The 23,997-nt window shown below is 47.3% G+C and overlaps 10 protein-coding genes across 11 annotated transcripts; 5 read left to right on the top strand and 5 right to left on the bottom strand.

Moving 5' to 3' along the window:
- The first annotated feature begins 2,168 nt into the window (after nucleotides 1-2,168).
- Nucleotides 2,169-2,894, top strand: LOC108149835 (40S ribosomal protein S11). Its single transcript, XM_017277709.2, has 2 exons — nucleotides 2,169-2,308; nucleotides 2,530-2,894. Exons 1-2 carry the CDS (start codon nucleotides 2,297-2,299, stop codon nucleotides 2,680-2,682), a joined length of 165 nt encoding a protein of 54 aa, XP_017133198.2. The 5' UTR covers nucleotides 2,169-2,296; the 3' UTR covers nucleotides 2,683-2,894.
- Nucleotides 2,792-3,671, top strand: LOC121466749 (40S ribosomal protein S11). Its single transcript, XM_041707619.1, has 3 exons — nucleotides 2,792-2,929; nucleotides 3,008-3,213; nucleotides 3,470-3,671. Exons 2-3 carry the CDS (start codon nucleotides 3,104-3,106, stop codon nucleotides 3,591-3,593), a joined length of 234 nt encoding a protein of 77 aa, XP_041563553.1. The 5' UTR covers nucleotides 2,792-2,929; nucleotides 3,008-3,103; the 3' UTR covers nucleotides 3,594-3,671.
- Nucleotides 3,672-4,204: 533 nt separating this feature from the next.
- LOC108149717 (proteasome-associated protein ECM29 homolog) lies at nucleotides 4,205-10,628 on the top strand. The gene is made up of 9 exons (XM_017277483.2): nucleotides 4,205-4,287; nucleotides 4,417-4,547; nucleotides 4,650-5,530; nucleotides 5,592-6,077; nucleotides 6,142-6,608; nucleotides 6,663-7,025; nucleotides 7,096-7,731; nucleotides 7,787-9,018; nucleotides 9,078-10,628. Exons 1-9 carry the CDS (start codon nucleotides 4,260-4,262, stop codon nucleotides 10,515-10,517), a joined length of 5,664 nt encoding a protein of 1,887 aa, XP_017132972.1. The 5' UTR covers nucleotides 4,205-4,259; the 3' UTR covers nucleotides 10,518-10,628.
- Nucleotides 10,629-10,805: 177 nt separating this feature from the next.
- LOC108149720 (probable cytochrome P450 6t3) lies at nucleotides 10,806-12,389 on the bottom strand. The gene is made up of 2 exons (XM_017277486.2): nucleotides 11,134-12,389; nucleotides 10,806-11,087 (listed from the first exon to the last, which is right to left on the bottom strand). Exons 1-2 carry the CDS (start codon nucleotides 12,355-12,357, stop codon nucleotides 10,806-10,808), a joined length of 1,506 nt encoding a protein of 501 aa, XP_017132975.1. The 5' UTR covers nucleotides 12,358-12,389.
- A 381-nt stretch (nucleotides 12,390-12,770) lies between these two features.
- Nucleotides 12,771-15,595, top strand: LOC108149718 (probable cytochrome P450 6g2). The gene is given in 3 exon segments (XM_017277484.2): nucleotides 12,771-14,294; nucleotides 14,863-15,052; nucleotides 15,055-15,595. Coding segments are annotated over 3 exon segments (1,638 nt in total). The 5' UTR covers nucleotides 12,771-12,941; the 3' UTR covers nucleotides 15,150-15,595.
- On the bottom strand, nucleotides 15,581-18,885 carry LOC108149719 (cytochrome P450 6g1). Its single transcript, XM_017277485.2, has 4 exons — nucleotides 18,738-18,885; nucleotides 17,781-18,278; nucleotides 16,510-17,310; nucleotides 15,581-16,058 (listed from the first exon to the last, which is right to left on the bottom strand). The coding sequence occupies exons 2-4, from the start codon at nucleotides 18,243-18,245 to the stop codon at nucleotides 15,750-15,752; spliced, it is 1,575 nt and encodes a 524-aa protein (XP_017132974.1). The 5' UTR covers nucleotides 18,246-18,278; nucleotides 18,738-18,885; the 3' UTR covers nucleotides 15,581-15,749.
- A 155-nt stretch (nucleotides 18,886-19,040) lies between these two features.
- LOC108149722 (methyltransferase-like protein 25) lies at nucleotides 19,041-21,436 on the bottom strand. Its single transcript, XM_017277488.2, has 3 exons — nucleotides 21,056-21,436; nucleotides 20,803-20,994; nucleotides 19,041-20,230 (listed from the first exon to the last, which is right to left on the bottom strand). Exons 1-3 carry the CDS (start codon nucleotides 21,434-21,436, stop codon nucleotides 19,322-19,324), a joined length of 1,482 nt encoding a protein of 493 aa, XP_017132977.1. The 3' UTR covers nucleotides 19,041-19,321.
- On the top strand, nucleotides 20,333-20,796 carry LOC108149725 (small nuclear ribonucleoprotein F). The gene has a single exon (XM_017277491.2). The coding sequence runs from the start codon at nucleotides 20,432-20,434 to the stop codon at nucleotides 20,696-20,698; it is 267 nt and encodes an 88-aa protein (XP_017132980.1). The 5' UTR covers nucleotides 20,333-20,431; the 3' UTR covers nucleotides 20,699-20,796.
- A 4-nt stretch (nucleotides 21,437-21,440) lies between the features above and the next one.
- Nucleotides 21,441-22,090, bottom strand: LOC108149724 (LTO1 family protein C191.08). Of its 2 annotated transcripts, none has more exons than XM_017277489.2 (2): nucleotides 21,989-22,090; nucleotides 21,441-21,930 (listed from the first exon to the last, which is right to left on the bottom strand). In XM_017277489.2, exon 2 carries the CDS (start codon nucleotides 21,864-21,866, stop codon nucleotides 21,441-21,443), a length of 426 nt encoding a protein of 141 aa, XP_017132978.1. In that variant the 5' UTR covers nucleotides 21,867-21,930; nucleotides 21,989-22,090. The 2 variants fall into 2 exon arrangements, with proteins under 2 accessions (XP_017132978.1, XP_017132979.1); XM_017277490.2 differs by having other exon boundaries at nucleotides 22,010-22,046.
- Nucleotides 22,091-22,165: 75 nt separating this feature from the next.
- Nucleotides 22,166-23,907, bottom strand: LOC108149721 (WASH complex subunit 1). The gene has a single exon (XM_017277487.2). The coding sequence runs from the start codon at nucleotides 23,838-23,840 to the stop codon at nucleotides 22,338-22,340; it is 1,503 nt and encodes a 500-aa protein (XP_017132976.1). The 5' UTR covers nucleotides 23,841-23,907; the 3' UTR covers nucleotides 22,166-22,337.
- Between the last annotated feature and the right edge of the window lie 90 nt (nucleotides 23,908-23,997).

Here is a 23,997-nt window from a genome sequence, read left to right as displayed (position 1 = left end):
ACCGTTAAGCTGCGCACTTGATGCCGTTATCTTTGCTCTCTTTGTCCCACCCCGTCAACATGGAAATTATTTTCTTAATTTGAGGGCAACAACGAAAAGTTGGACGCTGACTTTAAAGAGCTTACAACCATTTTACAGTCGACCTTCCATAGCTTGTGTTTTCTCTAGTTTAATGTACGTTTAGGGGTAAGTCCGTAACTCAAACTTCTATTTCTGTACATTAAAATTTGTTTAGAAGCCCAAAACTGAAACTTTTGACCAAACTAATTAGGATGGGGACTAAAAAATACGACATTCAGCTCTTGGAACTTGGCTTAATATAGTTCAACCGTTAAGCCTGGCACTAAAATTTTTATCAGTTTTCGAAAAGTTTCAAAAACATTTATATTCAATATGGCCCACACAAAGAATACTAAGAGAATAACATTTTAAAAGGAATAAAAAGGTGTTTTGGCGATCCAGGGCTTAGTTGAATAAGTTTCATGACCAGGACCTCAAAATGAAAATCTGAGTAAAATTAATTTTTTTGTCACCAAATGTAATTTAAGCTAATTTTATATTTGTATTGGCGCAACACTTGCACTGCCCACAACATTTATTTTTTGGTGTACTAATAAAGTTATTGAATTTCGAATGTGCAACATGTATGCCAGCATCGAATTTAAACTGGCAGTTAAACTTTGGCAGTTCGTAAAAGTTTTTTCATTTGCCCGGGCAAGCAACAATAAGACCAGAGCCGTAATGGCAATGAGCATGAAAATCATAATAATAACCGGGGGAAACAAAAGCGAAAAAGTTGTAAACTTTGTTACTGCTGTTTATGATGTCCCGGGGCTTATTTAATCGATAATGCCGAATGATGTACCTACTGGGCGCATAAGGTAAGACAGTAACAGTAACAATAACCAGCTCCAGTTTCAGTTACCTGAGGAATATACTAAGCGGTGGGAGTGGCCTTGAAAAGAGGGTGGGAGGCTTCCAAGGGACAGTTAAGGGATTTCATTGCCGTCACTGAGCTCGGCAAGGTGAAATTGCCGAGCGTGGCGAAAGGCCGACTGGGAAAACCTTCGCCAGCTTCACACGCATGCCACGCTTAGTGCAACCAGTCCGCCCCCACCCCCACCCCCCACCCAGCCACCCATCCATCCACAACCCCTTTTTGCGGGTTAAGGTCATCAGCAGCTGCTGCTGCTGCTGCTGCTGCTGCAGCAATGTTTGCCGCAATTTTATGCTGCAGACATCTGCATTAACAATGGCAATGAAAAGCAGGCAGAGCAGAGCAGAGCCGAGCCAAAGCTCGAGCCTCCTCCGTCCGTGACGTTTAGCCGTAAACGGATTTATAGCAGCTGTAACGGCAGGCGTAGCTGCACATCCTGCCTTGAAAGTGGGCGGCATTTCAAGGCCGCTCTCCTGGCACTCGTTTATGTTGTCATTATTTTTAATCCGACATATTTCTAGGGCATGTGGAGAATTAGCGAAAGAGGCATTTGCCTTAAATGCCGCGAATTTGTGTGCCACTAAAAGAAAAAACTACTAGATGCAGGCACAAAGGCATTTTTTTGGCATGAAGCACTTCTTGAATGGTGCTTGAGAAAAACATTGCTTAGCTTTGGCTGAAATTCCTAGTCAATGCCAGCAAAAAAGGAAGGTCAATAGCAGCGACAAACTATCTGAATCAGCAAATATGCAAATTTGAGTGCGTGAAATAAATTATTCAAAAAGTTAACGCCCTTGCACTGGCACGCTGGCGCCATCTGTCATCAGGTATCTGTTGCTTTCTATCGACGTTCTCCTGTGTGGTCTGAGTCTCGACTGAATCTCAGGGCTGCAAAATGGCACGACTCTTATACTGTTAGTCTTAACATTCCAAACAGGAATGTTTGCCAGAACTGAACAAAAAAGCTAACAGTGTTTAATATAGAGATGGAAAAAATATCATCAACTTACAACTTACAACTTTCTTTCAAAACTTTCATTCTTATTTATTTATATTTTCTTGAATTAAAAATTGGAGCTTCTCTACAACTCTTTCCTTTGCAGGGACGCAAATAAAGTTCTATATAGTTATAGTTTGAAAACTTCAATGACGTCGATGTTTCCCCAACTTTAGCGGTGAATTTGCGTGCCTGTGGTGGGTTTGTCTTTAGCGAATAGTCGAACTAACAGCGGAGACGGGTAAACACCGATAGTCTTCGCCAAACATCGATAGCACCGATACTTTGGAAACATCGATGACGCCGATGTGTGTATCGTTGTTTTCCCGCCTCCAGCCAACCCTCTTTCCTTTTTCATCAACATGGCTGATCAGGTAAGAATACCGAGAGTTCGTTGAAATAGTGAAATACGCTGCTTAAACAACGGTTGGAGATTCCGGACAAAGTGCCAGAGGCCTTGTAAGTGAGCTGTTGCTGGACGAACCAGAGGAGGTGTCAGGAATCGACCCAGCAAGACAGAATCCGGAGCAGCCTCGACCTAACCCCACTTTAGCGCATGGTGTCGCACGTAGTGAACTCGAAATGTATATTCCAGCAAACCGAACGCGCGTTCCGCAAGCAGCACGCGGTGGTCGTTGTGCGCCGCAAGAGCGCCACTTTGAAGAAGCGTCCTCGTTTCTACCGCCAGATTGGCCTGGGCTTCCGGGCTCCGGCGGAGGTAAGAGGAATCCGAGCAAACCACGACTAATGTTGCGCCCCCTCCTTTTTTTCCGTTTCATTCCCACGCACGCTGAATGTTCCCGCCTGCCTGCCCAAAACGAACCAAAAACCCGCACACCCTGTTCTCCACGTGATCCTGAACTAACCAGAACGAGCGCGCCTTCCAAAAACAATTCGGTGTCAACCTAAACCGCAAGGTCAAGCCCGGCGTCACCAAGAAGAAGCTGCTGCGTCGCTCCCGCGATGTGGGACTCGGTTTCAAGACCCCCCGTGAGGTGATGCTAACAAAGATGTCCCGCCCCTTGAGAAGTGAAGAATTCCCCAGCTAATACGTTTCTGTACTCCACCCGCAGGCCATCGATGGCACTTACATCGACAAGAAGTGCCCCTGGACCGGTGATGTGAGGATCCGTGGACGCATTCTGACCGGCGTCGTTCGCAAGGCCAAGATGCAGCGCACCATCGTCATCCGGAGGGACTACCTGCACTTCGTGCGCAAATACAGTCGTTTCGAGAAGCGTCACCGCAACATGAGCGTCCACTGCTCGCCCGTCTTCAGGTAAAATTACAAAATCTTAAAACAAAACTTGGGCCCGTTTTCTCATATTTATTTAGAAAACTTATAATGACAATGTGAAAACAGGCCTCTATTAACCTTCTCTGATGATAAAATCATGACGGTCTTCATAAAACAAATTGCTGAAAGAACTTGACTCTTTTTACTAAATGTAAAAATACTGAAATTAATCATAGAATTAACTATATCACAGTCCTTTAGGAAATTGTTCTAATTCATCGTTAATCTTTACTTGCAGAGATGTTGAGGCTGGCGATATTGTCACCATTGGCGAGTGCCGTCCTCTGTCCAAGACTGTGCGCTTCAACGTCCTGAAAGTCAGCAAGGGTCAGGGATCCAAGAAGAGCTTCAAGAAGTACTAGAGCGGACAACCACCATTCGGGCGATAATATTTGTAGCAGTTATTCTTTTTGAATAAAACAGAAAAAAGTAACTTTAAACCATTTGTTTTCCAGTCTTCTCTTAGTTTCCACAGCATTTCAGCAGTGGCAGCATCTATTCCACTTGAAGGTGTGTATTAAGTTTTTATTTATTTGCTTTACATGTTAAAAATTGACATTCTGATGATAAAATCATGACGGTCTTCATAAAACAAATTGCTGAAGAACCTTGACTCTTCTCACAAAAAGTGAGAATACTGAAATTTATCAAAGGAAATTATGTCTAAGCATGAGACTATTAATTCCCTATTAATGCAAGTTTTATTTCTATTTACAGAGTTCAAGATGACAACTCGACTATATCGATGGCTTAAACTTAAGTTTTCTTACCTTTAAACATTATTTCCTTGAATAAAAGTTACTCGAATATGAATTTGATCTTTTTGTTATATTAAAAGGGGGACAATAAGTGAAATTTTTGGCAAAAGAATTATGTTTGCAGCATTGTGTTGCATTGTTTAAATATTGGCGGCTGTTCAAAACAATTAAGTGTTGTAAAGCCTGCAAATAATTTATAAAAGCAGAACTTTGGTGCAGCTGGCCACACATCAGCTGGTAACACTACAAAGAAGGAACAACAATAAAAAGATGGAAACTGGACCAAATGCAGAAATTGGTAAAAATTATAATTTGCACTGTAAATAAAGACTTGGTTGCCCAATTTGTGGTCTGAGGAGCTGCCCAAAAAGAGGATGTTTTTGTAGGAAAGATTCCCTAAACACCAATCCTATTCCACCGCTTGCAGAGCTTCTGGAGCGCGTCCTGTTGCGTCTGGGAAATGCGGACTCGGACGAAAAACTGGAGGCCACTGTGGTCAAGTTCCTGACCCCGGTGATCCTCAAAATGAACTCTCCCCACAATGCGGTGCGCACCAAGGCAAGTAGACGGGTCAAACAATGCCAGCCGGTGGTTTCCTACCCCCTTCTCGCATCGTGACACTGCAGAATTGGCCGGTTGACTAATGCACCTTCTGCTCAGGTCGTCGAAGTGCTCACCCACATCAAACGGCGCCTTTCGTCGCGAGGACAAGTTCAGATACCCGTGGAGGCACTGCTGGATCAGTATGCCGCCGAGGACAGCACCACGTTCCTGAAGAACTTCGCCATTATATTCATTGCCATGGGCTTTCCGCGTCTGCCGCTGGAGGAACAGGCTGGGCTGGCCAGCAAGGTGGTGGGCAGCGAGGACAAGCTGGAGAGCTACCAGGACAAGCTGTTCGCCCTGCTGCTGCCCATATTGTCGGACATGAAGATCCCCGATGACCCGGCCCAGCGGTCAAAGCTGCTGGATCTGCAGGACAAGCCGGCCATAAGTGCTAACTTTCTGTCACTGCTCCAGGATGTGCTCCTCCTGCCCTATGGCATCACCCAGGACCAGGACGTTCCGCCGGGACTGAGTCCCTACAGTTTCAAGCGCATCATCGCCAACAACTGGCGGGCTGAGGAGCTGGAGAAAGTCAAGAAGGGCATCGTTCGCTTCCTGTGCGCCAGTGTTTTCAGTGATGTGCAGATTTTCGTGCCCCTGGTAGTGGCTTCGGCGGACACACGCTTCAGCGTGGCCACTCCAGCGATCGCTGAGCTGAGCAAGCTTTGCACCATGCTGGATTTCAGTAGCCCAGCGGTAACCGCTCCCCTGTACACTCTGTTTGCTGGCAACCAGAACAAGTTGACGGATCGCCAGACGCGTCCCTGCTGCGCCCGAGTGCGCCAGAAGCTGCTGCAGTACCTCATCAAGTGCCGCGGCAAGAGCATTAACGTGACCAAAGGTCTGCAGGTGATCTTTGATGGCCTGTTTGGGACAAACACCAACCAGAAGTGCAAGGTCTTGGCGCTGCAGTTCGTCGAACTGGTGCTCAGGGAGTAAGTTTGTTTTAACTGCCATACCAACCTGGTAAAACTAATCCCAATCACCTTTTCTTAGTGGTCCCCGCGAATTGGTCTCCAAGGTATCCAGGGTAATACTGACCGGCATCACCAAGGTGATTGGACGCGACTCCACCGAGCCGAACGACGTACAGAATGCAGCGTATTCTGCTTTGGCGCAGCACGCTCGCAGTTTCCCGCAGGACGTTAGCCAGGATCTGAAGCTGGTGCTGGGATATTTCAATAACCTGGCCAGCTGTGCCCCGGAACTACATTCCACCATTAGGGAGGCGTTAGTTTCGATGGCACCGGCATTTGCCTGGAAGACAAAGGAGAAGAGCGATGCCATGGAGGTGGATGAGGATGCAGATCCCTCCACCGTAAAGTTGGATGGCCAGCAGCATCTTCTCTTGGCTATGCTGCTGGATAATGCCGAGTCCAAAGTGCAGATTGTGCAGAACGTAACCAGTGTTTTCCTCACCAGCTGTTATCCGGAGTATTACGCACCAGCCAGATACTTGCTGCTGCTCATTGCGGGCGAGCGGTAAGTTGATCCACAACTTAGTTCATTATTTAGTTAAATATAAAATGTTTTTTTTTTTCCTCAGCAATTCCCTGCGCGAGAACGTGACCACCTTTTTGTATGGCACCTCAAAGAAGGATCACGTAAACTACAATATGCTCTCCTCCATCGAGCAGGCTGAAAACCGCATAAACAGCGAATCCATTAGTGACTTCAATCACCTATCCCTGGAGCAGCGTCGAGTGGTCCTGCCCAGTTTCCAGGTGATGATGGCCCACGTCCACGAGATGGCCAATAAGCGACTGAAAAAGAACACTTCCTGTGTGGTAGTTGGTCGCACCAAGCTGCCCTACAGCTTGGAGGTGTACGAGGAGCTGCTTGACTATCTGCGCCTGTGCCTGTGGTATTCGGCTGGCGTCGTGTCAGCTCCCGGCGATGAGAAGTACACCCAGGAGCTGCGCAAATACATCACCTTGCATTACGAGGAGGCAGAGGACAATGCCCTGCATCAGTATGTGCAGTTTGTTCAGCGCAGTGTGGAGGCTAAGAGGAGTAAGTTTGCCATTGGCCTGCTATAGAATCATCTTAAGATTTTGTACTCCACAGGCGACTCCAATCTTACCTGTCTCTATGACCTGTTGAATGCGGCTCCGGAACTGTTTGCTGCCAAGCAGCTGCATCTGCTCGAGCCCCTTGGCAACACGTTGAAGGATGTCTCCGAGACAATGCGTATCAATGTGGCTCAAGTCTATGCTATTTTGTGGGCATTCGGTCTGTCCGACGAGAAGTTCGATGAGGAAGTGGGAGAATGTTTGAGCAGCCTCACGCAAAAGACGTTGGAGCACAAGCACGGCTGGCTTTTGGTGGTGGGACACACTTTCAATCGCAAGATTGCTATGCTCAAACAAGAGAAGAAATCAAAAGACTTTGCCGCTTGGCCGCAGTTTGTTAATGCGGTGAAGATTATCTGTAAGTTTGTACCTTGACCAGTTACCAGGTTTGATTGTTTTCAATCACTTCTTTTTTTTTATTTATCCAGCAAAAACCCTCTGTGAATCCCAATGGCTGCTCGTGTCGGCAGCCGTGAAATGCATCTCCATGATCGGCAAGGCTGTGCAGATACCCAACGTCACGGTAGAGATCCAAGTCCCAACCAACGATGGGGACGACGACGATGAGATGACCGAGTACACGAGTATAGATTCCTCCACCAAGTTGGTTATCTTTGGCGTTGTCTTCCAATTGTTGCGCAGCTCGTCGGCGCGCCAGAAAATTCGTGAGGAGGCGGCCAGATGTCTGGGATACTTGGCCATTGGCGATGGCGAGCACTTCACCAAACGCAACCTGGACAAGTTTCTTACCCTGGCCAAGGTGCAAAAGGACGCTGCTTTGAACATAGCCATCTCGGAAGCTATTGTTAACACTCTCTGTGGCTATGATGTGAACAAGGGCCAACCGGATGAGAAGTTTGTTAATCCACACTGCAACGATGGCGACTTTGAGCAGTTCCTGAACTCGCTAATACGCCTGGTCACCGAACCGAACCCGCACTCCCGTCAGGCGATATCCGTGTGGCTCCTAGCCGTGGTGAAGCACTGCAGCCATCGTCCATCCGTGTTGGCCAAAAAAGAGCTTTTGCAATTCGCTTTTACCGAGCTCCTTTCGGATGATAGCGGTAAGTAAACAAGCAGGCCCATTTCTTCTTCAAATTATTATGTTTTCGTTTACAGAATTTGTGCAGGATGTGGCTTCCCGCGGATTGGGACTCGTCTATTCCCTCTCCGATTCTGGCAGTCAAAGTGATTTGGCCAACTCACTTTTGGATCAGCTCATTGGAGGCAAGCGCAAGGTGAATCAGGTCTCCGCAGACACTGAACTCTTTGCCGAAGGAATGCTGGGGAAGACGCCGACGGGAGGCAACATCACCACCTACAAGGAGCTGTGCTCCCTGGCCTCGGATCTCAATCAGCCGGACATGATCTACCAGTTCATGCAATTGGCCAATCATAATGCCACCTGGACCAGCAAGCTGGGCGCTGCCTTCGGATTGAAAACCCTTTCCGCCGAGTCCAAGCAGAAGATGCAGCCCTATCTCGGCAGGATCATTCCCCGGCTGTATCGCTACAAGTACGATCCCACGCCCAAGATCCAGAACTCGATGATCTCGATTTGGGACACCATTGTGACTGATTCGAAGGAAGTGACCGAGCGTTACTATTGGGAAATCATGCGTGAGTTGCTAGACAATCTTACGTTCAAAGAGTGGCGAGTGCGAATTGCCTGCTGCCTGGCAATTAGAGATCTCTTAAAGCGTCCAAACGGGCTGAAGCTGCGCTCGGAGGAGCTAGGTCACCCAGTTCCCGCCGCCAACAGCATGGAGGTGGACGAGGTGCCAGAGCCGGAGTTGAAAGAGCTTTGGGTGCAGCTCTTCCGCGTAATGGACGACATTCATGAGGGCACAAGGGTCACTGCCCACGGAACGGCCTCGTTTCTGGGAAAGCTTTGCGTCATCGCCTCCTCCTCGGATCATGGAAAATCCGGCACAGCGGTGGCTTCCTCCACCCTGCCGTATCTTCTGGAAGTGGGCGTGGGTCACAAGGTGGCCGAGATACGCAAGGTGAGCATCAAGACCATCTCCGACATGATTGACTCTTCGGGTGCGCTCATCGCTCCGCATTTGGTCACCCTGATTCCCTGCCTGCTTCGCGCCACCGGTGAGTTGGAGAACACGAAGCTCTCCTACGTGTCCACTCGCTTGGGGGCCGATAACGAGGCCCAGGAGGCAGTGGATACGCTCCGCGCCGAGGCCGCCAAATCTCACCACACCATGGAAACTATTGGGAAATGCGTGCGCTATATCGACTATCCTGTGCTGGAGAAGATGACACCCGAGGTTTTGGAGCTGATGAAGTCTAGTGTGAATCTGGGAACCAAGATTGGCTGCGCCCATTTTGTATGTCTGGTATGTTGATCGAATTAAGGAAAAAAGATATTGTGCTTACAGTGTTAAAAACATTACAGATCAGCATCCGTTTGGGCAATGAGATGACCCCGGTGGTGGGAAAGTACATCAGGGCCTGCTTTGTGGGAATAAAGGACCGCAATGCCACCGTGCGCAAGTACAACGCCAGCGCAATTGGCCACCTGTTGGGTTTGGCCAAGGAGCAATCGATCAAGAGTTTTTTCGCCAAGCTGGAGGAGCTGTATGCCGAGCAGCCCGGAAATCGCTCCATTGCTCTGACCATCCAGTCAATTAACAAGCGTCATCACGAACTGCTTAAGGACTACATGGAAAGCATGCTGCCGCTGATCTTCTTTGCCATGCACGAAGAGGCCAACGAAGAGACGAAGGCCAATGTGGAGCTGTGGAAAGATTTGTGGAACGATGTAAGCCCCGGCGATGCAGGTATCCGTCTCAATCTGAATGTGATCATACCCAAACTGGAGACATCACTAACCGATGCAAGTTGGTCACGCAAGGCGCAGGCGGCAAATGCCATCCAGACGATAGCCACCCGCCTGAGTAGCTCTTTGGATGAACCCGACCGAGTGCGCCTCATCAAGCTGCTCCTGTGCGGTCTGCAGGGACGCACCTTTGAGGGTAAGGCGCGCCTGCTGCAAGCGCTGGCCGGGCTCACCAAGGGATTGGATCGAGGCCACCAGATCTGTCCCAGCATTATAGATGCGGCCATGAGGGAGGCAAGGAAACGGGAACCCATTTATCGGACTCTAGCCCTGGCTTCTCTGGGCGACATCCTCGATCAACTGGAGGCGGATCGCTTTGAGGAGGTGTACAACATGAGCTGGAACCTGCTGGAGAAGAAGGAGCTGCGCAAGGAGTCCGACGACGAGGACGAGCCCGGCACCAGCCAGGAGCTGAGTGCCGATGAGCGCAACAAGAGGGCTCAAACCCTCAACCGACTGAAGGAGGTTGTCTGGGAAACACTGGGAAAATCCTGGCCACGTCACTCAATCGAGACGCAGCATCGCTACCAGCTCTTCTTTGCCGAGAACTGCACCAGCATTCTGGCGGAGAGCACCCGCCCAGTGCAAGTCAGTCTGCTGGCAGCCCTCACCAAGTACATCGAGAGGCTCCACGTCTTCGATGAGTCCGCCCAGTTGCCCGATCTGCCGCAGATAAACCAGGAGAAGAAGATCAAGACGGAAGCACCGACGCCCCAAACACGCAAGGCCATTGTCGAGAAGATCTGCACCGATGTTCTGGCTGCAGTGGCTCTGGCCGCTGGAGTTCCTCACACGGGCCTGAAAAAGGAGGCCCTCAACATTGTCCTCATGCTGATCAAGCGCTTGAGCGGGGCCAAGGACCAGCGGCCTCTGAATCTGATCAAGCAGAACTTTGAAGCGAACTTGGAAAAGTTCCAGCGTGATTCGGCTCCGGAAATCCGCTGTCGCATCAAGGACATCGAAGAAAAGCTGAGCAAGTTTAATTCAGGGAATTAAGTCATTTAAACGTAAGAATTTCAATTATGTGTGGCCAAAAACCAAGCTTTGGGTAACATTTTGAAAGGGGGTAAGTGTGGAAATAAAACATCTAACTTTGGCTGAAATTAACACATATGAATATTCATTTTATATTGCGATTTATTGAATGGGAACTATACGAATTAAATAACCTTAATACTTTTGATTTATACTTTTAAGGAACTATGAGAATCTGTGCATTGGATAGCTAGGAAACTGCTGTCCTTGCCTTTAAGTCACAGCCATGGGTGTTTTAAACATATAATACTAAAAAGTATCCCTGCAGAACCTTAGGTATATCTCATCCTGCGACTTCAACATGAAGGATTTGGGATTGAAACGAATCTCGGCTACTGTTCGCTCGCAAACCTCCACCGAATACAGCTTTAGGATGTGAGCTATGCCCAGTTTTAGCTGAAGGATTCCCAGACGATTGCCAATGCAGCCATGGGGACCAGCTCCAAATGGTATATAGGTCATGGGGTGAATATCCTTAGTCCGTTCGGGGGCGAACCTCTCGGGATCGAAGCGGTGGGGCTCGGGCCAATACTGGAATTCAGATTTTTAATATGGGGAAGCTTATACTCAATCGTACCTTTTCATCACGTTGGAGGCCAAGTATGGAGATGTAGGCTGGCATGCCGGGGGGCACCACAAAGTCCACATGCGGCTGCAGGGAGACTCCGCCTGCTTCCGAACTGGTACACTCCCTGTTGACAAATGCAGCAGCCGGATAGAGACGCAGTGCCTCCGAACATACCATCTTGAGGTATGGCAAAGCGTTCAGTGTTTCATAGGAGAGGGTGGAGGTGGAACCGAAGGCCTCACTCAGCTCCTGTCTCAGTCGCTCTTGGATACCAGGTGCCTTGGCCAGCTCGTAGAGAGTGAATCCCATTAGGGCTGAGGAGGTCTCAAATCCGGCCAGCAGGATGATGCCTGCCTGAGAGGCTATGAAGTCAGGGTGTTGGGAGTAGTGGTCCGAGGAGCGACTGATCTGAAATTGTTGCAGTTGATTGATCAGATCATCCTTCTTGTGGTCGTGATGCTCCTCCACCACTTCCCTTATAAACTGCGCATAGTTCTCGCTGAAAACCTTAGGTCTCAACAGATTCGTCCACTTGGGCAGGAAGAACACGATCATGAAGTCCAGAACCTTGCGGAAGTTCGTGTTAAATAACTCCCTGGTTTTCTCCAGCAGCTGAGATCGCCCCCGACGCAATCCGCCCACATCCAGGCTGTAGAAGAGATTACCAGTCACATCGGTGGTGTACAACTGGCACATGCGGGTCAGTGGGAGGACCCGACTTGGACGACTTCGCAGCTTTCGGTTGAGGAAGTTCTCCAGGTCGCTGGCCACATCCAAGATCTGCGGATATATGACCTCCCGCATGCGTCCGCTGGTGAAGAGCTGCGACATGCACTGCCGACTCTCCTTCCAGTGATGGTACTTGGCCAGCGGCAGGTTCAGCGCACCCATGGTGTCTTCCACGTCCGCCGATTCGTAGCGGTTCAGGAAGCTGTTAAAGTTCTTGACCAGCACTTGGCGGATAAGCTCCGGATCTCGCACCATCAGAGCCGGTGTTTGGAAGACAAAGAAGCCCACAACCTTGGCTCCACCACAAAGTGGATCTGCGTAGAGCTGTCGAAAGAGATCACCAAAAGAAATGCGCAAGAACAGAAGCTGGCCCAGGTTGCCCATCGGTGACCAGGAGGAGGCAGGAAGGTAGGGAATCCCAAGGTTCCTGAAGTAGGCGTACTTGTGTCTCAGCCAGAGATTTAGAGCCAGTAGGGTGAGTAGCAGCAGCCAGAGGAGCAACATGATTCCTGTCGGGAGTAATAAAATATGTGCCATTACTAATTAAATCTGTTACATTTCCGTTGCGTATATACAGCAAAAAACATGGGTAAATTTAACAAAGAAATAGTTATTATTTTGCTGTTTAGTAACAATTAAAATAGAAGAAAGACTATTTGTTTTTCTTCAAGTATTTTGTTGTTTAAAAAAAGTACTATTATGCATTGTAGATAAACAATGAAATCTTTATCTCTTTGGAAAATTTGAGGGACCCGTGCTTCAATGACTATAGTAAATATATATTTTTTTATTAATTGTTTATTATAAGTTTACATATTTTCTACTCAATGAAGCATTCTTTAAATATTTGATTTTACCCATGTTAATTTTATGTGTAGAATTCTAAAATAATATTATGGAATATTATTATTACAAATCCCCTCCCTATTTATAAACCAAATGACCTCGTTATTGGCCGCCAAAAGAAACCCCATTTGCATATATGTACATATGTTAGAATCCCGACCCACTTAGCATCAAAAAGAAATCGCCCATTCATAAATGAGATTCATTCACAGAAAAAACAGGAGCATCTCGATGAACCCTCAATGGAGATAGCGCTGTTCCAGAGCTTTAACCAGTTGACTTGGCACATTTGGCACCAGTGGGAAACTTGCTTTCCGAGCTTCAACATGGCACTGGGACTGGTGATTCTGCTGGCAGTCCTTCTGGCCACCGCCTATGTGGCCCTGCAGTATCATTACTCCTACTGGCGGCGAGTGGGTGTCCGTGAGATCAAGCCCCAGTGGATAGTGGGCAACCTGATGGGACTGCTCAACATGCAGAAGAGTCCGGCGGAGTTCATATCCCAGCTGTACCAGCATCCCGAGGCGGAGAACGAACCGTTCGTGGGCATCCATGTGTTCCATAAGCCGGCTCTGCTGCTGAGGGACCCCGTTTTGGTCCGGAATATCCTGGTCAAGGACTTCGGGGGATTCTCCAATCGGTACTCGAACTCCGATCACAAGGCCGATCCCTTGGGGTCACAGAACATATTCTTCCTGAAGAATCCCGCCTGGAAGGAGGTGCGGCTGAAGCTCTCGCCCTTCTTCACCGGAAATCGACTGAAGCACATGTTCCCGCTGATCGAGGAGGTGGGCGCCAGCCTGGATGCTCATCTTCGCCAGCAGCCGCTGCACAACGAGCGCATACGCTGCTTCGACTTGGAGGCCAAGGAGCTGTGTGCCCTGTACACCACGGATGTGATAGCCACTGTGGCGTACGGAGTAAAAGCAAATAGTTTCACGGATCCAAATGGGGAGTTCCGGCGGCATGGAAGATCCGTCTTCGAGTTCAGCCTCTTGCGGGCGGCGGAGTTCACCCTGGTGTTTTTCCTGCCCCACCTGGTGCCCTTGTTCGGTTTCAAAGTGGTTCCGGCGGAGGCCACACGATTTCTGCGCAAGACCATCAACTACGTGATGACGGAGAGGGAGAAGTCCGGACAGAAACGCAACGATCTGATCGACATCCTCATCGAGTTCCGACGCAGCACGCAGCAGGCGAAGGCTTCGGGCATCAAGGATCAGTTCGTGTTCGAAGGCGACATCCTGGTGGCCCAGGCCGTGCTGTTCTTCACCGCCGGCTTCGAGTCCTCCTCCTCCACGATGGCGTTTGCCATGTACGAGTTGGCCAAGGATGCGGACGTGCAGGAGAGATTGAGGGCGGAAATCAGCAATGCTCTGACTGAAAGTGGTGGTCAGGTGACGCTCAAAATGATCGAGTCGCTGGAGTACATGCAGATGATCCTGCTGGAGGTGTTGCGAATGTATCCCCCGTTGCCTTTTTTGGACCGCGAGTGCACCTCCGGAACAGGTCAGTCGCTGGCTCCGTTCCACAACTTCGTGGTGCCCAAGGGTATGCCCGTCTACATTCCTTGCTACGCCCTGCACATGGATCCCCAGGTGAGTTGTATGTACAGCTTCGGTCATGCAAATATAAGTTCTTCAGCTAATGGAACTATCAAACAAATCTAGTTTTGAAGCTAATTTTAAAATTGTATTTATATATTCATGAAGGTTATACTTTGAACTAAATTGGGCACGTTCAAAAATCCTCATTTATCATAGGTATATTTTTAAATATTTAAAAAATTAATTAAATATAATTGATACAATTTTTTTTAATGTTTTTAAACTTTTAATTTAATCCTTTTTATTTCAATACAAAGTAACGATAAAAAGAATTTATGGTTTTATTTCCTACATTTATTTAAAATAATTTACTGCGATTTTTTGAAAAGAAAATTTTATAAAAATATTAAAAGTTTTAAATATCCTTGGAAAACTGAAACAAATCAAAAGTTTTTGAAACTTAATTTTTTTTTTGTTACATTAAATTAAAACAAATGTTATCCTTTGTCTAAAAAGCACGTTTTTGAACACTTTACTTTGTGCCACTACTATTATAATGACCGCAGCTGTACCTCTTTCAATAAAGTTGCTGTCTAAAAATAAGGTTTCTGTACTTTAGTACTTCCCCCAACCGCGAAAGTTCCAGCCGGAACGCTTCTCGGCTGAAAACAGGAAGCTGCACACGCCGTACACCTACATGCCCTTTGGCCTCGGTCCGCATGGATGCATCGGAGAACGGTTCGGCATGCTCCAGACGAAGGTGGGTCTGGTGAACTTGCTGCGCAACCACCTAATAGCCACATCGGAACGCACCCCCATCGGATGCAACTGGAGCCCAAGGCCATTATCACCCAGGCCAAGGGGGGAATCCACCTGCGATTGGTCCGCGATCCTTTGGGGGTCTAACTCACCTGGACAAGATGTGGATAGTTTTTGGAGTTTTTTTTTCGAGTTTTTTTTGGGAGCAATGCAGCCCACAACCACTGAGCGATAACTGAGCCGTAGAGTCGCGTGTTTTGGGATTTAAAATTGAGCTGGTGTCGCATCTTGAAGGCAATTTGATTGACGAATTGCGTGCTTTATCACCAAAGCAATGAGCTGCAGTGCCTAAGGCCTAGAACATTAGTCATACTTACAAATATATCATTCTGGATATATACCTATATATTCACTACTTACTCCCTGATCTTAACTAAACCAGCCATTAGGTTATGGTTACATTTCGAAAATGCATTTGCATTTCATTCCCTGTAAAGTATATTAAATGTATTTATTGGTGGCGTAATTTTATAGATCCCCCCCACCTCCCGATTCACAGATTAAAAGTAATTTGATAATGATTTTGTTTTTTGTTTTTATTGAGTAGACAAGGCGCCGCTACTGACACGGATTGTTGTATAATGTGTATTATAACTTAAGCAAATGCCAGCTGTCAAAAAGCGATTACCTACCCCATCAGCCAATCACTACAACTATCTATTCCGCATACTATACTTCACAATTGATTCAATCGCCCCGTGCGGCGCTTTCATCGTAGAGGCGATCATGAACGATCTCCAGATGGATGCCGGCCTCGGCCTGCAGCACAAAGCCCTTGGGATCGAACTTCATCTCCTTCATGGTGGCCGCGCAACTCCTGACCGAGTGATTCTTCAGCAGGCTGACGAGGCCCAGTTTGCTCTGGAGCAGGCCAATCCGGCTGCCGATGCAGTTGTGGGGACCGGATCCGAAGGGCTGGTATGCCATGGCCACGATGGACTTGCGATTCTCGGGCGAGAAGCGTTCCGGATCAAACTGGCTGGGATTGGTCCAGTACTAGGGATTACAAAGTGGTTAGAGTTGTAGATAATCAATATTTAAAAGGTTACATCCCTAATTACAAACGTTTTTTTTTTTCATATTTTTGAAGTATAAGTGTCTAAAAGTAGGTCCCTATAATTTCAATTTTTAAAAATGCATCGACTAAAGACTAGTTTATGGTTTCATTTAACTAAATCAATTTATAATCTTTTATTTCAAATGATACAGACCTCTTAAACCTCACCGTAAATCACTTTGAAAAATAAGGGAAATTAAATTATCACATCTTTTAGGACATAATTACTCAATATTCAATCAATATGTAAAAATGTTTTTAAAAGATATACTTTTCTATGATATGCTAATCATTTAAAACACTTAAAAAGTTTTCGTAAAAAAAAAATTCCCAAAGTAAAAATCTTTTTGCCCTACAACTAGGGATAACCCCTTAACACAGAAAATTTACCTTTGGATCATGCTGCAATGCATAGACGGGTATAAACACTGGTGTTCCGTTCTCAAATGTATAATCGTACAACGGCTTCAGGCTCAGATCCGGCTGACCCTTGACACTCTCGTACTCGCGATCCAGGAAGGGCAGTACCGGATACATGCGCAGCACCTCATCCACCACCATGCTTAGGTACTCCAGGGACTGGATCTTCTCGTAGGACAGTGTGCCACCGCCTTCGACCAAAGCTTCGTTGATCTCCTGGCGCAGTCGTTGCTGCATCTCGGGATGTTTGGCCAACTCATACAGAGCAAAGGACATCGTCGAGGAGGAGGTCTCGAAGCCAGCCGTAAAGAAGACACCCGCCTGGGCCACCAAGAAGTCATTGTTCTTGGCATAGTGCGGTTTCGAGGGCTCAGCGGCCGCCTCCTTGCGCAGACCCACCAAGACATCAATCAGATCGTTGCGGATGAAGCCCGTTCGCTCTCGTTCCTCCATTACATGGCCAATGGTGCTCCGCATGAAGCGGGAAAAGTCCGGTGTGAAGAACTGGATGCGCATCAGGGACACCAGTTTGGGCAGGAAGAAGGCCACGAAGAAGTCCTTGGCACGGGATATGGTGAAGGTGAAGAGCTTACGTCCGAAGTTACGGAACTCGGCGTTGGGATTCTGCAGGCTATTCGCACGGATACCAAAGGCAATGGTGGCTATGCTGTCCGTGGAGAACTGGGCGCAGATCTCCTTGATCTCGGTGATGTACTTGCCGGAGCTCTTCTCGCCATGTCTCTTTAGAGCTGCCTCCAAATCGCTACCAATCTTAAAAGGGGAAGTAGGGTTTACAAATTTGTTTTTCGATATTTAAAAATTAATGTATTATATTTCCAAAATGTTGTGTTAAAATTTCAAGTCGATCGGGGCAACATTTTCGAAGATTTGGCTTATTTTATACCTAAGTTTTCAAATTTTAAATTGTTTACTGGAAAACTCGATTCTCTAATTTATTAATTTAGAGTTAAATATTATGAATGATCCAATACCGAGTTATGATGGACACCACAATTCTACCTTTTTCCCAGACGCTATTTTATATTTCTCAATGAAGATTTAATAAAATATTTTTAAAATGTTGTACTATAATAAAACAATGATATTTAAGAAATATTTTACTGTTTCTTTAAATTTTTTAAAAAATTTCCAAAATTGTTTTTATAAAAATTATCCTACTCTTAAGGATAAAAAAATGTATAAAAATCATTCTTAATTTGGTTGCTTAGTCATTTCCTTACCTCTTGCATTAGGGTATACATCTGCTTCACCTTTCCACTGGTAAAAACAGGCGTTAGCTTGGTGCGAATGTCCTTCCAATGGCTATCCCTCACGAAAAATAGGTTGTTATAGCCCAGGGGATCGCGGTGGGGATCGCAGCGGGCGTAACGGTTGTGGAACCGATTGAAGTCCTTGATCAGCACGGATTTGATCAACTCTATGTCGCGAATAATCAAGCCGGGTTTGTTAAGGGAATATATGCCCACCACGGCCTCGTCTTTAACTCGGGGATCATTGTAGATCTCCGAGAGGTGCATGCCAAAGGAGTTCTCCATCTTGAATACCACCTTCGTGTTTCCAATAATCGGTGTGGGTGGGATATACGGAATGCCCTTGCGCTGCCAGTAGCTGTGGTTTCGCTGGCACCACATGTACACCGCCACCAGGGCAGCCACCACCACGAAAAGGGCCTCCGTCAGTACCATCTTTGAGTTATGAGTTTAAAGAAATCTTCCACTCTGTAATCAAACAGTAGGATAGGTCAGAGCACCGAACGTTATCTTATGTTGATTACAAAAGGTCAAGTTGTGTTTTAAGAACCCACTTAAGTGCTTTGTTTACCAAGCATTTGATTAAATTTATAACAATGCGCACTGACAACAGCTACCGCACCTTACCCATTACATTTTTACGAGAAAGGCAGTCTAGTTATCTTCAGCAATGCTGATAAAGGGACCAACAATCTGGGTTTTAGATAAGGTTGACATCAAAATTAAAAAAGGGCTTAAAATGTCCTACTCTACTATTTCTGAAGAGCTTTGGAAATTTTTCACTATCTCAAAATATGAAACCTCATTAAGGTTTAATTTTCACATACATATTTTGAAATAAAAGGACAAACATGCGAAGACAGCACTTATAACTTTTGAAAATAATATTGTTTTATTTTTCGAACACTTGTATTAACTTTTGCCCACCTTGTTTTCCACTGGCCTTATTGGCAACTAGTTATTTCCAGCAAGTTCAAGGAAACGTTTTGTTGATTTAAAACTAAAAAGTCGGAGCTCCCGAGCACACAACCGACAATTAATGCTTTTCACACCGCACTCGAAGCGATTTAAAATTCCATCGCATATTTATACCACTGACAAGTTCTGAGATAGCGATTTCAAGTGCGAGTATATTCACCTCTGTGGTGAATAGCGGGCCTTAAATTACGAAAAACAAACAAATAGTAAAAAAAACGTTAACCTGCGGCAAAACAAACAAGAAAAAACAAGTCATGATTATATTTATATTTTAATGCTATGAAATTAACAAGGATATATTTCCTGAAAGGATTTTTCAACTAAAGTTTAGAAATTAATTACTCAATTTGTGATGTACATGTTTTATGTTTATGTTTTGATTTGACATTTTTAGATGTACACTGTCGTTTAATTGGATTTACATCAGAATATATTACTGCTTCAAAAGTATTGCATGCTTATCAGTAATTAACAATTACCCAAAACCGGATCCGCCTGTCAAACTTTTGATGAGTTACTCAAAATCAAGATCGTTATGATAGAGGCTTAATGGAAACGATTGCAAAATGTCTGGGCGATATGACTGGATCAAACAAGTCTATAAGATAGCTGTGTTCATAGCCCAGTTCTTTTAGATAGAGCAGGCGGTCGAGCAGTATCAAACTCTCTAGCACAGGAGCAAAAGACATTCGTAGCAGGTAGAATAGGTCCAAATAATGCTTGTCCAAAGCGTATTCTTGCAGAAGGCAATGAAGTTCTTCCTCCTCGATGGCTGCCAACCAAGGAGCGTCCAGCTTTGTGGCACATTTTTGAATGTATTCCTGGAAGCTGTCAAATTTGCGCACCTTGCCCACCTGCAATTCGTTCTTTAATTGCGGGGAATGTCGGCAAACCAGTACTTCCAAAAGAGCACGATAGTAGAGCGTTACATTAGGCAGCTCCTTGGCGTCCAGGGTGCGTTCAATTGACTGAGCCGCCAGCATTCGGGCATTGCGACCCATGCGAACTTGCCGTTCCTGGAGATACTGGCTCAATGGGAACCCGTGGTCCGTTTGCATGTTCATCAGTGCCTTGTTCCCAAAGAATTCCTGCTGTGAATAACGCTCCTTCAGTAAATGATAGCAGCAGCCAATGTTGCACAGCAACCGGCAGTCTTTTTGGGCATGGAAAACCTGCAGGCAAGTGGCGGCTAAATTGCCACAGGTGTGCAATCCAGTAAGGCAAATGTTAGGATTGCCTGTTTGCGGGAGCTGGTGGAAATGCTCCGCCAGCAAGGTGCCAAAATTGAGTTCGGTGGTTATAAATCTGGCCGTTGTTTTGTAGTTTTCCAAAGCAGGCGCACTCTTTGTGGTATCCCTGGTGGGTGACTTTTTTCCTCGCCTCTTTGGGGTGATTCCTTGGCTCTGCAGCTCCGCACGTTCCGTGAGTGCGTTCCAGGCGCGCTGCAATTGAATATAAATTTGATTTAGGCGGTCTGTGTATTGTTTTCCAGCACTGTTTTGGTATAATTGTCTTCTTCTGCCATTGTATATTTTAATAACCTTGCTACGGTCACACTGTCGTAGAAAACGCGAAAAGCCGGCGATTTACGGCACGCTTGTTTTATTTTTCCCTGAAAACGCCAAAAATATCAAACAAACAACATGTCGGCTGGCATGCCCATCAACCCCAAGCCCTTCCTGAACGGCCTGACGGGAAAACCGGTGCTGGTGAAGCTGAAGTGGGGCCAAGAGTACAAGGGCTTCCTGGTGTCCGTCGACGGCTACATGAACATGCAGCTGGCCAACACGGAAGAAGTGATCGAGGGCTCCGTCACCGGCAATCTCGGCGAGGTGCTCATCCGCTGCAACAATGTGCTGTACATCAAGGGCATGGAGGACGACGACGAGGAGGGCGAGATGCGCGACTAGGCACGAGGTCCTCCTCTTTAGAGGAGTAGGAGCTACCTAACTTTACTTATAAGTCTACGAAAGTAATGAAATAAAGCTAATTTTATTTTGTAATCCTAGCCTACCTGCAGTTTTCGATTGCGGCTCAGGGCGTTTTGTGTGTTTTCCGCATTGGCATCGATGCCGAGAACGCGGTGGCCATACTGGAGCGCCAGGCGGGAGGAGAGATATCCCTTGCCATCGCCCGCATCCACAATGTAGCAGTCTTGGCAGGAGTTCTTCAGGAGATGGTCTACTAGGGCAGCTGTTAGCTCCACCTAATCGGAAAGGTTATGAAAGTTCTAGTGCTTCCGTAACTAAACCAGAAAGTAAACATACCTCATGGCACTTTTTGGCGCTCATAAACTCCCGAATGCTTAGCTGTGCGGCATTCTCCTGTCCCTCAATTAGTTCCTCCACGCTGGTCAGCAATTCCGGATGAAGCGCCAGGCGTTCTTGCTTGCCCTTATCCAAGAAACTCAGCCATTCTGGAAATCTTCCTCCTGCTTCATCACCTCGCCAAAATAGGCCATCTATCGCCAGAGCCACATCTTCTTTGCCAGAGATTTCCCTTCTTAAAACCTCGGGCAGAAAGACTTCCCAGTGTTGATCCGTCAAATAGTTCACCATGTGGCAATTGACGAAGTCCCAGTGAGGATTGAGGAACGCCAGCAGACCATCGAGGCGCTTCTGCAATTGGGACACCCCCACTTTGGACATGCTGCTAGAAACTGTAATCCTTGCGTTCAGCAACAGGAGATTCAGATGACGCTGTTCCGGGAATTTTATTGGATCCTAATAGGGCGCGGAGGCGACGGTGGGAGGATCGGATGTTCTGCACAGATCCCACTATGTCCGCCTGCGGATCGTTGGTGCGGGGGAACTGCTCGATGAGTGAGCGCAGCTGCTCCAGACTGCGTCGCACCTTGTCCGTGTGGTTGCGTTGCTGCTGGGCCACCACCTGGCCGAGAATCCTACCCAGCTCCTCGCCTAGGGATACTCCCTGGGCGTAGCCCAATTTGTAGCCCTCCTCGTTGCCCTGCTCCTGGCCGTCTTTCAATCCCTCCTCGTAGCCCAATCGAGCTTCTTTCTCCTCGGTTAGGACAATATCGTCGAAAAGATCGTTTATATCCCGGGATGCAGTGGTCATTATACGGAAAGTTGGACAGTTTTGGGGTTCCTTCTGGAGCAACAACTTCAGTTTCTAGTAAGTCCTTGTTCGAAATTGTGTATTTAATTTAGAATGTTTAAATATTCCCTTAACTGTAATACTTAAATCAATGCAATAGTCACAATCAACTAAAAGTTCTTATCCAAAATGTGTTTCCTCTGCGGATATTTTACAGCACTGGAAGTAAGCAACACAATAGTGCTGTTATTGACATCTAATGGGGGTATTCCTTTAATTTGAAATAAACTATTTAAACGTTTTTTTTCAGCTGTTACTTTTATTCAACTGATTGACTTTGACCTAATTTGGCATGCTCGCTTGGGTACAGAATTTGGAATTCTTTCTAGAGATTGGTATAATTTAAGCTAGAGAAGCTAGTGCTTAAAGCCAGCCAAGGCACATTAACCGGTGCTAAAGCTATATAAATGAGAGGGCTTCCCACTGCATTCATTAGTTCCACGCGTCTTCGTCCTCCTCGGAGCGCTCTTCCACGCTGGATTGAGATCCCTTACGCGGCTGGACTGGCGGTGGAATCACTCGCGAGAGCTGCTGCATCAGGGGATTGCCAGCGGTAGCCTCCCCGGGATTCTGGCTCCCAGAGATGCCCTTGCGACGAAGCATCAGCTTGTTGTGCAGATCCGCCATCAGATTCCCTGCGGTAGCGGCGCCCGCCTTGGAGCGTGTGTTATCCACCACATCGAGAGGAGCAGCCGCAGGCGAACGGAGTCTTCCGCCGTGAACTCCGCCGGCATTTCGAATGGCCGCCATGAGCTCAGATCTCGGATCTTCAGTGGGTGCAGGGGGCTTCGGCATGTTGAGGGGCGTGGAAATCGAGGGAGAGAGCGGTTTCACAGCTCCCTTCGTGGGGAACGGTGGCGGCGATGGAATCCTCTGGACCTGCTCTGGTGGAGGAGGTGGCGGCGGCGGTGGAGGTGGAGGAGGTGGTGGCGACGTAACAGGCGATGGACACTGTCCCAGACCCGTTTTCCTCGAAGGACCTGGAATGTGCGTCTGTGCCGCAATGGCTTGCACCGTGATCTCCTGCTCCTCCAGGCCCAAATCTGGTAGCTCCGGCAGATCGCCGAACTGCTGGGAAGGTGCTATCGGTGTCTGCTCCTCTACGGGCTCATAATGCAGATCGTTGGCTATTCCAGGAAGATCGGGCAGATCCAGCGGCACATCAATGGCAGGTGCAGCCAAGGCAGCAGGGTTATAACGCAAGTCACCAGCTGGAGTGGCCAGTTTGGTGGTTCCATGCGCCAGTGAGTGGGGAGCCGGAGCCAGCAGCTTCTCTGTCGTAGGCCTTGCGGACATACTGGCCACTCTGCGGGCACTCTGCGGCGGCAGGGAACGTTTCCAGGCATTCAGATCATCGCCATAGGCGAACTCATTGGTATTAAATCGCATCAGCGAGGGCACGGACTTCACTCCAGCCAAAGGAAGGGCTCCCAGTCCCGCGGTGCGATTGGTCATCTTCCGTTCGGCAACCAGCGGTGATTCGTGCTCCCGATCGCCACGTACGTGGAAAAAGACATCCGCATCCTCCTGCTTCTGGTCAGAGGGGCAGTGGCTGCTGTATCGCCGGCGTGGCTGTTGCTCCATTTCCACCTGCTCCTCCATCAGAGGATCATCCACCACCTGTGGAAAGGTGGCCGGCAGCGGAGCCAGGACGTCGCTGGCTGGAAAGCGAGCGGGTGCAAAGATCTGGATGGCCCGCTTGGAGCCAACAAGCGCATCGATTTTCGCCTGGGCGCGCTTCACACGTTTGCTTATGTCCTCAACCTTTGAACCATTTCTCGCCAAGCGGGCATCGATTCGCTCGAAAATCGAGTTTATTGTTTTGTGGAGACAGTCCAGGGACTGGGCTGCTTGGATTATGGTGTCCTCATGGTGGAGATCGGTGGCGACAATGGACACCTGGTAGGGGCTGTGCAGGTAAGGCGATTCCTCCATTTTTGTTTTTTGCAAAATTAATCACATATTTATTGCGGATCCTGCTGGTGTTTTTGTGTGACCGTCTTTCAGAGATATAAAAATATGAAATACAAGATTCAGTGAAAATTGGAAAAAGTAATTAAACTACAAAAAATATAATTAAGGTCATAATCAA

Source organism: Drosophila elegans, unplaced genomic scaffold (genome assembly GCF_018152505.1).
Source record: "Drosophila elegans isolate 14027-0461.03 unplaced genomic scaffold, ASM1815250v1 contig_183, whole genome shotgun sequence".
NCBI lineage: Eukaryota > Metazoa > Arthropoda > Insecta > Diptera > Drosophilidae > Drosophila > Drosophila elegans.
This window is presented reverse-complemented; position numbering and strand designations above follow the sequence as displayed.

Coding starts and splice junctions, on each gene's coding strand:
- LOC108149720 (XM_017277486.2), bottom strand. CDS start 12,357: ATGTTGCTCCTCTGGCTGCTGCTACTCACCCTACTGGCTCTAAATCTC. Junction 11,088..11,133: donor GCCTCCAACGTGATGAAAAG/GTACGATTGAGT, acceptor TCTGAATTCCAG/TATTGGCCCGAGCCCCACCG.
- LOC108149725 (XM_017277491.2), top strand. CDS start 20,432: ATGTCGGCTGGCATGCCCATCAACCCCAAGCCCTTCCTGAACGGCCTG.
- LOC108149719 (XM_017277485.2), bottom strand. CDS start 18,245: ATGGTACTGACGGAGGCCCTTTTCGTGGTGGTGGCTGCCCTGGTGGCG. Junction 17,311..17,780: donor TGTATACCCTAATGCAAGAG/GTAAGGAAATGA, acceptor TCCCCTTTTAAG/ATTGGTAGCGATTTGGAGGC. Junction 16,059..16,509: donor CATTGCAGCATGATCCAAAG/GTAAATTTTCTG, acceptor TGTAATCCCTAG/TACTGGACCAATCCCAGCCA.
- LOC108149717 (XM_017277483.2), top strand. CDS start 4,260: ATGGAAACTGGACCAAATGCAGAAATTG. Junction 5,531..5,591: donor GTCGAACTGGTGCTCAGGGA/GTAAGTTTGTTT, acceptor ACCTTTTCTTAG/TGGTCCCCGCGAATTGGTCT. Junction 6,078..6,141: donor CTGCTCATTGCGGGCGAGCG/GTAAGTTGATCC, acceptor TTTTTTCCTCAG/CAATTCCCTGCGCGAGAACG.
- LOC121466749 (XM_041707619.1), top strand. CDS start 3,104: ATGCAGCGCACCATCGTCATCCGGAGGGACTACCTGCACTTCGTGCGC. Junction 3,214..3,469: donor CACTGCTCGCCCGTCTTCAG/GTAAAATTACAA, acceptor CTTTACTTGCAG/AGATGTTGAGGCTGGCGATA.
- LOC108149721 (XM_017277487.2), bottom strand. CDS start 23,840: ATGGAGGAATCGCCTTACCTGCACAGCCCCTACCAGGTGTCCATTGTC.
- LOC108149724 (XM_017277489.2), bottom strand. CDS start 21,866: ATGACCACTGCATCCCGGGATATAAACGATCTTTTCGACGATATTGTC.
- LOC108149722 (XM_017277488.2), bottom strand. CDS start 21,436: ATGTCCAAAGTGGGGGTGTCCCAATTGCAGAAGCGCCTCGATGGTCTG. Junction 20,995..21,055: donor GCGCCAAAAAGTGCCATGAG/GTATGTTTACTT, acceptor CTTTCCGATTAG/GTGGAGCTAACAGCTGCCCT. Junction 20,231..20,802: donor GCCGCAATCGAAAACTGCAG/GTAGGCTAGGAT, acceptor ATTCAATTGCAG/CGCGCCTGGAACGCACTCAC.